Below are 12309 nucleotides of genomic sequence, written 5' to 3' on the forward strand. Positions count from 1 at the left end.
ATCTCCTCTAACGGGCCTCCCTGCCTACACACCTCAGAGCCATGCAGGAAGTCCTCCTCTGGATCCAGCTGAGCACTGCTTCTAAGCCTTCCCTGTCAGACCCCCAAAAGTCAAATCACTCTCCCAGGCCTCCTGGCTTTCGGGTTCACCTCTGCTTGAAAGGAACAGAGCCATCACCATGCTTCACCTCACCATGCTGTCCACCTGCTATTACTCTGCTGTTCCTGTTGACAGAGCGCCAAGATAACAAGAGGCCCAGATAGCTCCTGTGGAGCAAGCTGCATAGAGCTCAGCTCCTGGTAATATACAGGGACTGCACAGGGGGGACCCAGCCAGTGCCCCTCCTTGCTGACCAGGCCCCTTGGCACCCACTTACTCACCTGCTCAGAAACTGGTCCTCAACATCAGTTCAATCTTACCTGGGACAACACACAAAGAGCTCCCTCTCCCTGCTTCTTAAGAGACTGAGTCACCTCTTGGTGCTCAGCCTCCACTGCCCACCCCCTGCATCCCAAAGTATGAGTGCTGAAGTCCACACAAAGTCTGCGAGAGAGGCAAGGAGGTGGCCTGGGCAGGTGAGAACACAGCTGCCCTCCTCCTCACCCTGCCCACTCCCCCCTCCCCCAGCCAATTTTCCTTTCAACCAGATACTAGGCTCATTTTGTGTCGGACACTGGCCTGGCTTGGAGCAGGGGATGGGAACAGCAGGGAAGAGCCAGCCCCAATTGCCCCCACCCCACCCCTCTAAGAGGATAGAGAGATACTCACAGCTCTGGGGACCTGGACAGGATGGCAGACAGGGTGAGCAAGATGCAGCCAAATGGGCCTGCTTCAAACTGTGGGAGAGAAAGGATAAGGACACAGGCATGCCTGGGGTCACACCAGACAGAAACATGCCCCAGGCCTATGACCTGCAGACAACTCATGTGGATCTCACCAGCCAGCCCCTCTAAAGGACAGTGGTACCCCAGGCTCAGGAACAATAGGGACAGGGCACAAGTGACACACAGGCCACCATGGAGGCCGCCCATGACCTTGAGACCCTGAGGGCCACAGAAGTTAATTGAGAGCTCTATTAGGGGGCCAAGACTGGGGGTAAGCACTGTTCATCACCCTTAGTCAGCCACTGAGGCTGAGACAAGGTGACCTGCTTGAAGTTACACAGCTTCTGAACACTCCACAGGAAGCTGGGGCCGCCCCAATGCCAGCTCCTCATATGGCATTGTACTGTTCTCAGCAGTAACGGGAGCGGGGGGGGGGGGGGGGGGGGCGGCTCCTAGGAAGGTGAGGGAGGTAGATCAAAATGTGGCTTTTTTGGTAAATTTTTCTATTTTTGAACATCAAAGGTTTGGTATTTTGTTCATCGTGGATTTTTGTTTTGTTTGTGTTTGTGTGTGTATGTGTGTGACAAGGCCTGAGTGCTATCCCTGGAGTTTGTTTTGGGGGTATTGTTGTTGCTTTTGTTCAAGGTTCCAATTCCAGCTTTTTCTTCTTTTTGGCTGGTTACTTGGAGATAAAGAGTCTCACAGACTTTCCTGCCAGGCTGATTTTGAACTTCAATTCTCAGATCTTGGGCTCCTAAGTAGCTAGGATTAGGCAAAACTAGAAGGAAGAGAGGAAGGGAGAGAGGGAAAGACCAAGGTGGGCCAATTCTGTTAGTATGATTCTGGCTCTGCATTGCCCAACTGTTCAGCAAATCCAGGAGTCACAACCAGCTATGACAGACCATGTTCCCTGAGGAGTCACTTCTTGCCACCTCTTATACCTGTCCTACAGCTGTATATCAGTATGAAATGTGTTTAAAAATGCTGAGGGGGGCGGAGATTCTTGTTTCTTTTACCACAACCAATAAAAATTATACAATTTATCATATTTCCATTTTTGCACTGGCTGCCAGGAAACTCAGAACCAAATATTGTATTGTTTGGTAATTATTGTAGCTTAAGCTTTTGACAAAAATATCTCTTTCTTGAAATATAATCTCTATTTCATCCAGTAATTTAATTAGTCAATTAATCAGTCATAAAATAACAAAGCCTACTGACTAAAATTCTGGTGCCAGGAGGATCTTCCCTAAGGCACTGCCTTGCCTGTGTGACAGTAAGACACAAGAATGGCAATGACACAGTGGGCCCAAGATCCTGTGTAGGTGGGGGCTGTTGCTGTCACTCCAGTCCTTGGACCACCCCAAGATGAGCCAGCACTCAGGCTGGCTCCCAGCACAGGGCAGGGAAGTGGTCCCTGTTTGGCCTCCTTACCCATCAGAATACAACTGACTGGTACCAGTATTCCATCTTGCTTCTAAAAACATCTATTAAAATTATCTCATCAAAATCTAGCTGCCAAGACATGGGAGGCCACAGGACAACAGGCCGGCTTAAGAGGCAAGCCTGGCAGAAGGCAGGGCCGGAAACCACAGTTGGGGCCAGAACAATGTCTGGTGCCACTCGGGAAAAAGGGGCCATTCTCCCCAAACAGAGCTGTGGCCATAGAGAGACCTGGGCCCACCGTGGGGCTCCAATGGGAGGCAGTGTGGGGTACCTGAGCTAACCTGGGCCACCAGACACCTTGCTGGGGGTGGGTGGTAATGAAATGCAAGCAAGGAGTCTATTTGTTTTGGGAAGAGATGGCTTGGTGTACATTTCCAGGCCTGGCAAGGGGAGCTCCTCTTAGGCCAACCCATAAAAATGGACTTGGTGAGCCCAGTGCTGAGACAGCTCAGTTGTGTCCAGCAAAAACATAAACTAAGCTGTGGGGAGCATTACTGTCCAGAGGGACAAGGGCCAGGGACTGGCTGGCCCAGTGCACCACGGGCTGGGCCAGGGAGGAGCCTGCCGGGGGTGTAGCAACCACATGAAGGAGGGGCCTGCCGCTAGCACCCAAACACTAAACTCCTCTCTTGGCCAGACACACAGATGAGACCCTACCTGTGGGTCTGGAGGCCTGGTACTGAGGGCTGGCCCCTCACCAGAGGCAGTGATCAATCTACAGAGCTAGGGCCTACTTACTGAGTGCTCATTTGGGGTTCTTCTATCACAGGAGCCTCATTTGTCACTTCTCTTCTGGCTGGGCAGCTCCATATTCATCCCACCCTCCATCCAGGCTACTCAAATGCTGAGGCCATCAGGCTGAGAGCAGCCCTGGGGATGCTGATGCAGCCTCACAACACTGCATTTAACAGGTTTATCCAGCAACTCTAAGAGCTGTGTGCAGAAAAGCTCTCCTGCAGCATTTAGGTTCCTTGAGATCCACCACTAGATCTGGCAACTGTGCTTTCTTCCATTTTCAGTTAAGGAAACAGGAGCCAGGACTTTCCCAAGGCTGGTTGTGACCAGGCAGCAGCCGGGAGCTCACAGCCCTCATGCCTGGTCTCTCACTACTCTGGAGGGCAGGGAATGTACTGAACTGGCATTCAGCCCTCTGCCTTATTCCCAGAATCCAAAGGAGCCTAGGCAAGCAGCAGGTGACATCAGCCCAGGGCCTAGATTCCTGCAGAAGGCACACCCAACCTATTTCTCCCCCATACCACACAGAAAGGCCCAAATCTGGGTTCATGTGCAGGCTCTGGGTCTGCTTCTTGGGCTACTAGTATGGGAGGTCTCAGCACTGGAGTCAAATGACTTCATGGGGACCCCTCTTCCTGCTGCCAGGGCAGCCCTCTTTCTGCCAAGGACATCTAGTACTAGTGGGCCTGCTGCATTCTAAGCTGGGCCAGACCTCTTACGTTCTGGGGATAGTATCAGCAAAGTCTCCCTGCTCAGGTACATGTCTGTCTGTCTGTCTGTCTGTCTCTCTCTCTCTCTCTCTCATACACACAAACATACAAAAACAAACCTCTGTCTTCTCTGGGCCTAACAGAACAGATCTCACAGCCAGAGAACTGAGTAAAGGCAGGAGAAGGCTGGGGGTGGTCTAACAGTGGGTATCAGGGCTGTGAGGTCAGTAGTTGGGGGTCTCAGAGATTGGGGGGTCCTGTCCCTGGAATGTACTCACAGATACCTAGAATCAGGGTCCCTGGACTACAGTTGGGGATGTCGGCGGTTGGGGTCTCCTGTCCCTGGACTTTAGTTGGAATCTCTGTCCCTGGAATGTAATTGAGGGGCCTCAGAGATGAAGGTCTCCTCTCCATGGATTGTAGTTGGGGGTATCTGAGATCAGGATCTCCTGTCCCTGAACTGTAGTTAGTGGTCTTAGAGGTCGGGGTCTCCTCTTCCTGGATTGTAGTTGGGGGTCTTGGAGGTTGGGGGTCTTCTGGCCTTGGCCCATGCTGCATTTGTACTCCACAATGTCTTTTTTCATACATCTACAACAAGCCCTTCCAAGGTGGCCCTGGGACCATGATTAATACCAACAAATGTGGACAATAACAAGGACACTGCTCTGTCCAGGTGCTCTGGCCCTTGGATGGTATCCTGCAACAGGCCCAGCTATTACCACCCATGTCTGACAGATGAGGAAACTGAGGTGCAGAGGGGTTCAGGGTGCTATCTGAGGCTGCAAAGTTACTCAGAGGTATAACCTGGACACAATCCAGGTTGACAGGCTCCAGAAGCTGTGGACTCCCTCCATAGAGGATTCTAACTGATCTATCTGCCCTAATGTCATCCGGTTAGAGCCAGTCTCTCAGCCAGTGTTGACTATATGGGCTCCCTGGGTAGATTGGGCCCCCGCAGGGTCCCTGCCTGGGCCAGCCTGGCCTCTCCAGGACACTGGCACATGGTTGTGCCACACAGGGTCCCATAAGCACCAGTTGGCAACTGCCTGCCCAGGAAACCTCTTCATCTGATATGGAATTGGGCCTGCTCTCAGACAGACAAAGAGCCCTGCAGCCTTGTCTTGTGCTCTTTCCCTTTCCAGGCCCTGTTCTGGTCCCAGGCCTGGCTTCCTTCCCAGGTCTGACTCCCTTTTCAGGCCCCACTCTTTTCCCAGGTCTCATTCCCTTCCCAGGCCCTGCTCCTTTTATAGGCCCAGCTCCCTTTCCAGGCAGGTTCTCACAGTCTAATGGGGGACTGCTCCGGGCAAAGCGCTGCAGAGGCTGCATGTCATACCCTGGTCCACATTTCTCCAGCCCACATAGCCCCATCGTTTTTGGCTCCAGCATCAGGGCCCAGCAGGCCCTTCCACAAGGAAGTGAGAAGGCTTAATGACATCATGAAAACAAACAGTTGCTCATACCTGCTGAATGCTGTGTTGAAGAAAAGTCACCAGATCTTCATAGCAGGTCAAACTATGGAGCATGAGCTGAGGGAAGATACAAGGGTGAGTTGTTCGCCTCATCCAGAGTCTGTCTTCAGGCCCTAGAATTAACACTGCAAAACCCTCAAGTCCCTGAGAAGAGTGGTTTCCTACAGAGCTGGCATCCCCATACCTAAGCTTCTGTGACTCCAGGCCAGTCAGCCCCAAGCAGCCCTGACTTCCCTTGGAGTCCCCAGGATTCCCATATGTTGAGACTAAGGCACAGGACCTTCCTGAGACAGGGAAACAGGGCCAGGAGAACCTGGGCTGGTCCTGAATCCAGGAGAAACAGAAGCTGTAGCCCTCCTACCACCCCCCCCCCCCCCATGGCCTGCTCCAGCAGGTCAAGGAAAAGAAAATATCCAACAAAGTGGAGCCCTGCATGAGGGCCCAGGGCTACCTATGTCCCAGCAAGGTCAAATGAAACCAACTGGTTAAAACAAAAATTCTCAGTAAAGAGGTGGCAAGTTTTAAGATTTTTCATTGTGGGCTGGGATGTAGCTCAGTGGCAAAGCGCTTGTCTAGCAAGTGCGAGGTCCTGGGTTTGATCCCCAGTACCAAAAAAGAAAAGACAAAAAAAAAAAAAATACAGTTAAAAAAAAAGATTTTTCATTGTGCTGATGTTTACAAAACAGAAAGACAAGCGTGTTCTCTCTTCCCCTTGCTCCACTTGGATCTAGCCCTGTGGCTGGCGCTCCTCACTCCCTGCTCTTCCCCACTCCTAACTTCCTCTCCTCCCAGAGCCATCTACCCCACCATCCTGGAAGAACCCTAAAGATGCTCAAGCCGTAGGAAGACAGTGAGAAGGCCAGGCCCAGCTGATGTACTATGTGCAGCTGTGGGGTCAGAGGGGGGCACCCTGGGGGCCACTGAGGCTGTGGGGACATAGCTGGAGTCCATCCTCACAGCTTACTACCTTTGCCCACCCCAATCCCTCACAGGAGTCTGTGCAGCCTGGGCTGCACTGGATGGAGGCCTGTCCAGCCCCAGCTGGACAGGAAAGACAGTCCCCAAACAAAGCCAAAAGTTGAGTGATAATTTCCAGAAAGCCGTACTGTTTCTAAGACTCCATCTGCTTTGTATTTCCCCATTGGACTGAACTGCTGTGTTCCTGAAGCCCTAAAAAGGAAAAGAGGTGTGTAAGTCCTGGTTAAGAGGAACACCAGCCTCCCACTTGCAAAGTTTCCTGCCTGCCAGGCCTACAGTCTACCCAGCTTTCAGCCTGGGAGGCCACTGTGGCTGTGTCTGGCTGTGTAATTATGCAAGGACAAATGAGAAGGTGGCTCCCATGGAAGGAACTGGCCAGACTTCTCCTTTTCCCTGCTTTGAACTTACCCACTAGCCTGGCCCAGAGAAATCGCCAGCAGGAAAAGAAAAAAAATGAGTGGAAAAAGAGACAGAGGGTGAGCTTGGAGTAAGTATGCAAGCCTATGCCTGCCAGGAGGAAGTCTGCCTGGCACTCACAACACGAACACTAGGGCGGCAGCTGTCCCACTGCTGTCCCTGGGTAGGAAATTGTGCCCTGGTCTCTCTAATGCCTCCCCACTGGGACCATCAAGCAACCACAACTGGGTGACCAGCACCAACTCAGCACAGGATTTGAGTATGGGGCTATGTGCCAGCAGCAGCTGTGAGGCCTGCTACCTTCCCTTCTCTGTGCTTCTGTTTCTTAATCTCTACAACAGGGAGAAATCTAGCCCTACTCTTTCTTCCCTGAGTGCTGTCACATCCCTCTTCAGGGTCAAGGGTCACAAGCTACCTGGGCCTGAGCACTGGAGACAGGTAAGCAGTAACAACAGGAGTGACTGTGTAGACAGATAGTAGTAACAACAGGAGAGACTGTGCAGACAGGTAAGCAGTTACAATAGGAGAGACTGCACAGACAGATAGCAGTAACCACAGGAATGACTGTGGCAGTCACAGTGATAATGCACTGCCCTAGGAACTCCACATTTATTATTTATCATTCATCTATACTGACAAAGGACTCAACCTAATAACATTATATATATTACATGTATCATTTATTTATACTGACTTACTTAGTTCTCACAACCATCCGATAAAATACTCATGGCTATAATCCTCTTCTAACAAGTAAACAGATGAGGCATAGAGGTAGATCTTGGCACATGCCCAAGGTCACAGGGCTAGTCAACTACAGCTCTGAGAGTCTGTCTCTGGGAGTCCCTTCTCTTAAGTCCCTAAACCAGTACGTGGTCCGTGGATCCCAAGGTACCTCCTCTATGAAAGCTTAGCTTCCTAGCTGGGACAAAGTGACTTGTATACTCTGAGAAGCTAGGCCAAAGGACAGCAAGCTCATCCCTGCAGACTGTGGAGGACAGGACAGGGTCAGGACAGAATCAGGGCCCATGAGTCCAGGCCTGGGTTCCATTTCAGACTCTTCCTCCAGGAAACAAGATGTGAGGGGGCTCCAGTGTGTCCCTCACCAGGGACTGGGAATGGTGACACAAATAGGGCCACGCTGAGGGGTGTTTTCCAGGGCCTAGGGATTGGGAACATACACAGGGCAACCAGCTGTGGAGTTCACTGGCTTCCTCAGAGAAGAGTCAGGGGGGCTTCCCTGGTCCCTTACGCAAGGCAGGATGCCCAGCATATAGTCCTCCCACTGAGGCTGGGGTGCCCACAGCAGGGTGGCCTATAGCTGTACCAGCATAAACTGGGCAGCCCTTGAATCTACTCACAATGTGACCACGGCTCGCTGGTGGCCCCCAGCCCGCCACAGGATGTCTGCGATGGCCAGGGTGAGGCAGCGTGTCCTCTGGGCATCTGAAGGCTGCAGCAGCCTGAAGACAAGAAATGGAATGTGCTTATGCTCCCAGGCAAGAGCCTAGACACAGCTCTTGCACTTCCAAGGGCTCCCCTCTCCCTGAGGTCACTTGTAGCCCAGGGACTCCAAGTGGAGCCTGGCCTTATGATGAAGGTCCTCTGCAGACCTGGACCAAGGGAACAGCCTTCAGATGGACCAAGGGTAAAGCAGCTAGAGGAGATGAAGGCTCAGGAAACAGCCCACTGGAGCCAAGGGGCCCCAGGGGCTTGGCAGGGCCAGAAGTATGCTCAGAAAGGGCCATGTGCTGACAGAGGCCAGGAGAGCCACTAGGCATGCCCTGGAACAGCTGCCACTTCAGGCAGATGTGAGGCACTTCCCTGCCCCAGCTTTGGCCATCCCGACTCCCTAGCCCTAGAGACCAACAAATGCTCCACACTTGCATACAACAGGAGATGAGGCCACGGTTCCAAGGAGACCATGTGCCAAGCCTAAAAGGCCGATTCTTAAACAAGGGGTTGGGGTGAGGGGAGGACACTATCAAGAATGACACTATGGCTGTAACTGAACTATGGAGAGTAAAGCTGTGCGACAGTCAGGGTGGAGATCCAGCTAGCCTCTGACTCACCAAGCTTAAGGAGACCCTAAGACTCCTAGGAAGAAGGGCATAAAAAGGCAGGAGAAGGGTAGAGGGCGGGCAGATTTCCCAGAGAAGGTAAGGAGGGTCAGGGGAACTATAAGCCACCATGGGGTGGTGGGGAGAAGGGTCAGAGATGGATGAATAGAGAGTGATGGGCACAGCCTAGGAAAGAGGTTCAGGCAGCATGGGCAGCCAATACCAAAGGGGCTGAGGCTCCTGCAATAAAAATGTGACTAAGAGGTTCCTGGTGTGTGGAGAATGAAGGAGGAAGAGCAACAGCCAAATATAGCCATTTCTTTCCATTTGGCATTTCCAGGCTCTCGGAGCTGTGCTTCATGCCTTGCCCGGGGCTCTGAAGTTCTTGCAGAAGCCACTTCAGTGGATAGTTTCCTAACCAGAAAAAAGGCCTGGGGGGGACCCCACTGAGCAGCACACATAAACAGAGAGTTCCAAGTTCTCAGTCACCAAAATGCCTGAACTTCACACTAAGGTACAGATGGCAGAGAATACCACAATTTGTCCCTTGCCCTGGGACAGAAGAAAACCAAGAGACTAGCTAAAACCACCATGGTGGGCAATGACTGCCCAGGGCCAGGATGCAGGGCCAGGGACCTGCAGGCAGGATGTTGTGGGCCTTCACTTTAAAAATGAGAGTGACAGGACACAGCAGCCTCTCATTCTTCCCATGAAAAAACTGGCCTGATGAGCCATGGCTCACAGCACTGGAACCTTACACAGATGGCACCTGCTGGACATGCCGCTGCTCAGAGCACTGGCACCTTAAGCAGCCGGCACCTGCCAGGGACCTGGTGCTTGTTCCTATCACGACTGTGACAACCTCAGCTCCCCCATCCCCATACCCGGGCTGAGCCGCAGAGCAGGGGGCTGCCACTGGTCCTGCAGCTTCAATGAGCCTAGCAGGGAAAAAACCCAAAAGCAAACACTTCGGAGAATAACTCAGCAGCAAGCACTCATTACACAGGGATATAACCCAGAAGCAAGCTTTCAGTACACAGGAATATAACCCAGCAGCAAGCATTCAGTACACAGGAATATAACCCAGCAGCAAGCATTCAGTACACAGGAATATAACCCAACAGCTAACACTCAGTACCAGCAGGTACTCAGGATGGGAAGATAACCCTGCATAAGGCACTCAGTATGTGAGAAAATAACCTTGTAGCAGACAGTACCAGGAACATAGCCCTACAGGTACTCAGTGTACAGGAACAAAACCAAGCATCATGCAGTAGGCAGGAACATGTCCCAGCAGCAAAACTCAGCACACAGGAACATAACCCAGTGGCAAATAACATGCAGGGGCATAGCACAGCAGTAAGCTCTTGGTGTGCAGAGACACAAACTAGCAGCAAGCACTCTACACACAAGAACATAACCAAGCAGCAGGCACTCAGGACATAGGAATGCAGCACACATTCAGTGCACAGGAACAGAATGCAGCCACCACCTGCTGCTGTTCCAGGCTCAGAAGCCTATGATGCTCCTTGCAGGAAATGGTAACCTCAGTGTCATCGAAGCAGAGCCCAAGTTGCCAGAGCACTGGTCCAGGTCACAACTAACTAGAAAAGAACACTGAGAAAACACTGCTCTCGGTTTCAGGAGAGGCTGTATCAAGGACAAGCCTGGTCTGAACAGCAGAACTTGTCAGGCAGAGGAAAGAGGCCTGGACATTTATCTCTGGATTCAGAACCCAAAGTATGGACTCCATTGTGTCTGCACAGCTCTGGTGCCATTCCCTACTCTCCCCCAAGGTCTGCTGCATCCTGCTAATTGCACATCCTGAGTCTCAAACCCACCTTCCTGAGCCTGGTCCTAGAGGGCACTGGCTCACCAGGGCAGGCTGCCTCCCACTACATAGTATACCCAATGTCCTAAGATCTTGGTTTTGTTTCATTCTGTGCTGATGACCGAAGCCAAGGCCTTGTGTACACTAGACATGCAGTCTACCTCTGAGCTCTATTCTCAGGTATTTGGTCTTGAGAACGAATGTCCCTTTGATCTTAGACTTGTCTCGCTAGCACCATGTAATACAACCAAGAGATGTTGCTCCTGGTACAAGCCATCTTCAACTCTATAGGTTCTGTCTATGATCCTCTGAACCTGCCTATGTCTACAAAGTCCTTGTTCTGTCTATCTGTTCCATAGCTTCTGCAGCCTTCCCTGCTGCCCTCCAGCCTTCTCCATCTGGGCCATGGCAATTTAAGACATGGTTTTCTAGACAACACGGTGGGGCTGGGAAAGTGCAGTATCTAGACAGTCAGGAGCCCCAGGGTTTCTCCTAGTTCTCAGGCATCACACTCCCAACTCCTACCTGGCCTTCATTCCTCCAACATACTTCACCCTTATGTTCTGGCATTTAGCCTGCCTGAAGTTGTCAGACTGAATGTATGTGCCTGAGTGCTTGCCCTGAAGGAACGACACAGGAAGGAGTCACTTGTGTCTGCCTACATCACCTGGACACGATCTTCACTCAGAGGCAACCCTTGTGCAACCCTCAGCAACTCAGACACATGACTACCACATTCCTACCAGGAATCTGGCACCTGGCCAGGCTCTTTCACCAGAAGTGTCTTCAAGAGTCCAGTTCCTCTCAGAAGGGCAGGGTGAAAGCATTTGTCTAGGGAGAGGTAGATGGGGAAATTATTCATAATACACTTGCCCAAGTGTTTAAGAACAGAGATATTTCTACCCTAAGGGCCTCAACACTGCCTGGCATCCACTTGGACATGCCCATGAGTCTATAAAAGTTCTGAGAAAGCTGGTAGGTATGGATAGGCCATGGCCCTCTCCACTCTGCTTGCCTGCTGTCTGGGTTGAGTCTCTGGAGGGAGGAGCAGGAGGACAGTGGCCTGGGGCTTCAGGACCTGGGCTCCAAGCCTTGTTCTGCTCCCAAATCCAGAGTGATCTAGGCAAAGTGCCCCTCCTCCTCTTGGTCTCGATCTCTAGGATTTCAGAAGGGAGGAGGACTCACAGGGTGGCATCACTGAATCTCCCATTCACACCGGCCCTCCAAGACCCCTCCTTGGTCTAGATTCTTGTGGGATGGGAGGGCAGGTAGGTAGAGAATGGAGTGAGTCTTGTCTCTCTTTCTCCAGTGGAAAAACCCCAGTCCTGCTGCCTGGTTCTGTGTAGCTGACTAAGGAGAGGGTGGGAGGCCGACTGCTAGCCTGATGGGCTGAGGTTTAATGAGGCCAGACAGTCACTAGGAAAAAACACCAGCCCTGCCAAGTAGCCTTTATTTCTGCATAGCTTCCCCCGAGGATGCCATCCCCCTCTACAATCCTCTCACAACCATATTCCTGTCACCAATCTGCAGAATCAAACAGGAAGCAAAGGACAGGGCTCTGTAAGTCATCAGTTTCAGGTGTGTAATATTTGCACCTTCTTTATCTGGCAAAGCATCCTGATGTTTCCAGAGACAACAGAGAAGCCTGCCTGCCCACCCTTCTTTCTCTAAAGCTGGACCATTTCTGATATCCTGGGATTTTAGTCAAAAGGGAACATGATCCCTCAAGCCAGCCTGGCACACAGGAACACTGTTCCTGAGCAGGAATACTGTGAACTGTCAACCTCTGTAAAGGTGGTAACTGCAGTCAGTGGAAGCTGACTGAGGCCCAGATTCAGC

The 12309-nt window shown here is 51.8% G+C and overlaps 1 protein-coding gene across 1 annotated transcript in view; it reads right to left on the minus strand.

Annotated features, from left to right (window-relative positions):
- Mindy4 (MINDY lysine 48 deubiquitinase 4) overlaps positions 1 to 12309 on the minus strand; it is a 91512-nt gene that overhangs the window by 21599 nt on the left and 57604 nt on the right. Inside the window, exons 10-13 of the mRNA XM_042695057.1 lie at positions 7941 to 8042; positions 6291 to 6354; positions 5176 to 5241; positions 769 to 836 (exon numbers count right to left, since the gene is read on the minus strand). Coding sequence (XP_042550991.1) covers positions 769 to 836; positions 5176 to 5241; positions 6291 to 6354; positions 7941 to 8042 — 300 coding nt within the window. The remainder of the gene's footprint in view (positions 1 to 768; positions 837 to 5175; positions 5242 to 6290; positions 6355 to 7940; positions 8043 to 12309) is intronic.

Source organism: Dipodomys spectabilis, unplaced genomic scaffold (genome assembly GCF_019054845.1).
Source record: "Dipodomys spectabilis isolate Male_0828 unplaced genomic scaffold, ASM1905484v1 ptg000178l, whole genome shotgun sequence".
NCBI classification, from domain to species: domain Eukaryota; kingdom Metazoa; phylum Chordata; class Mammalia; order Rodentia; family Heteromyidae; genus Dipodomys; species Dipodomys spectabilis.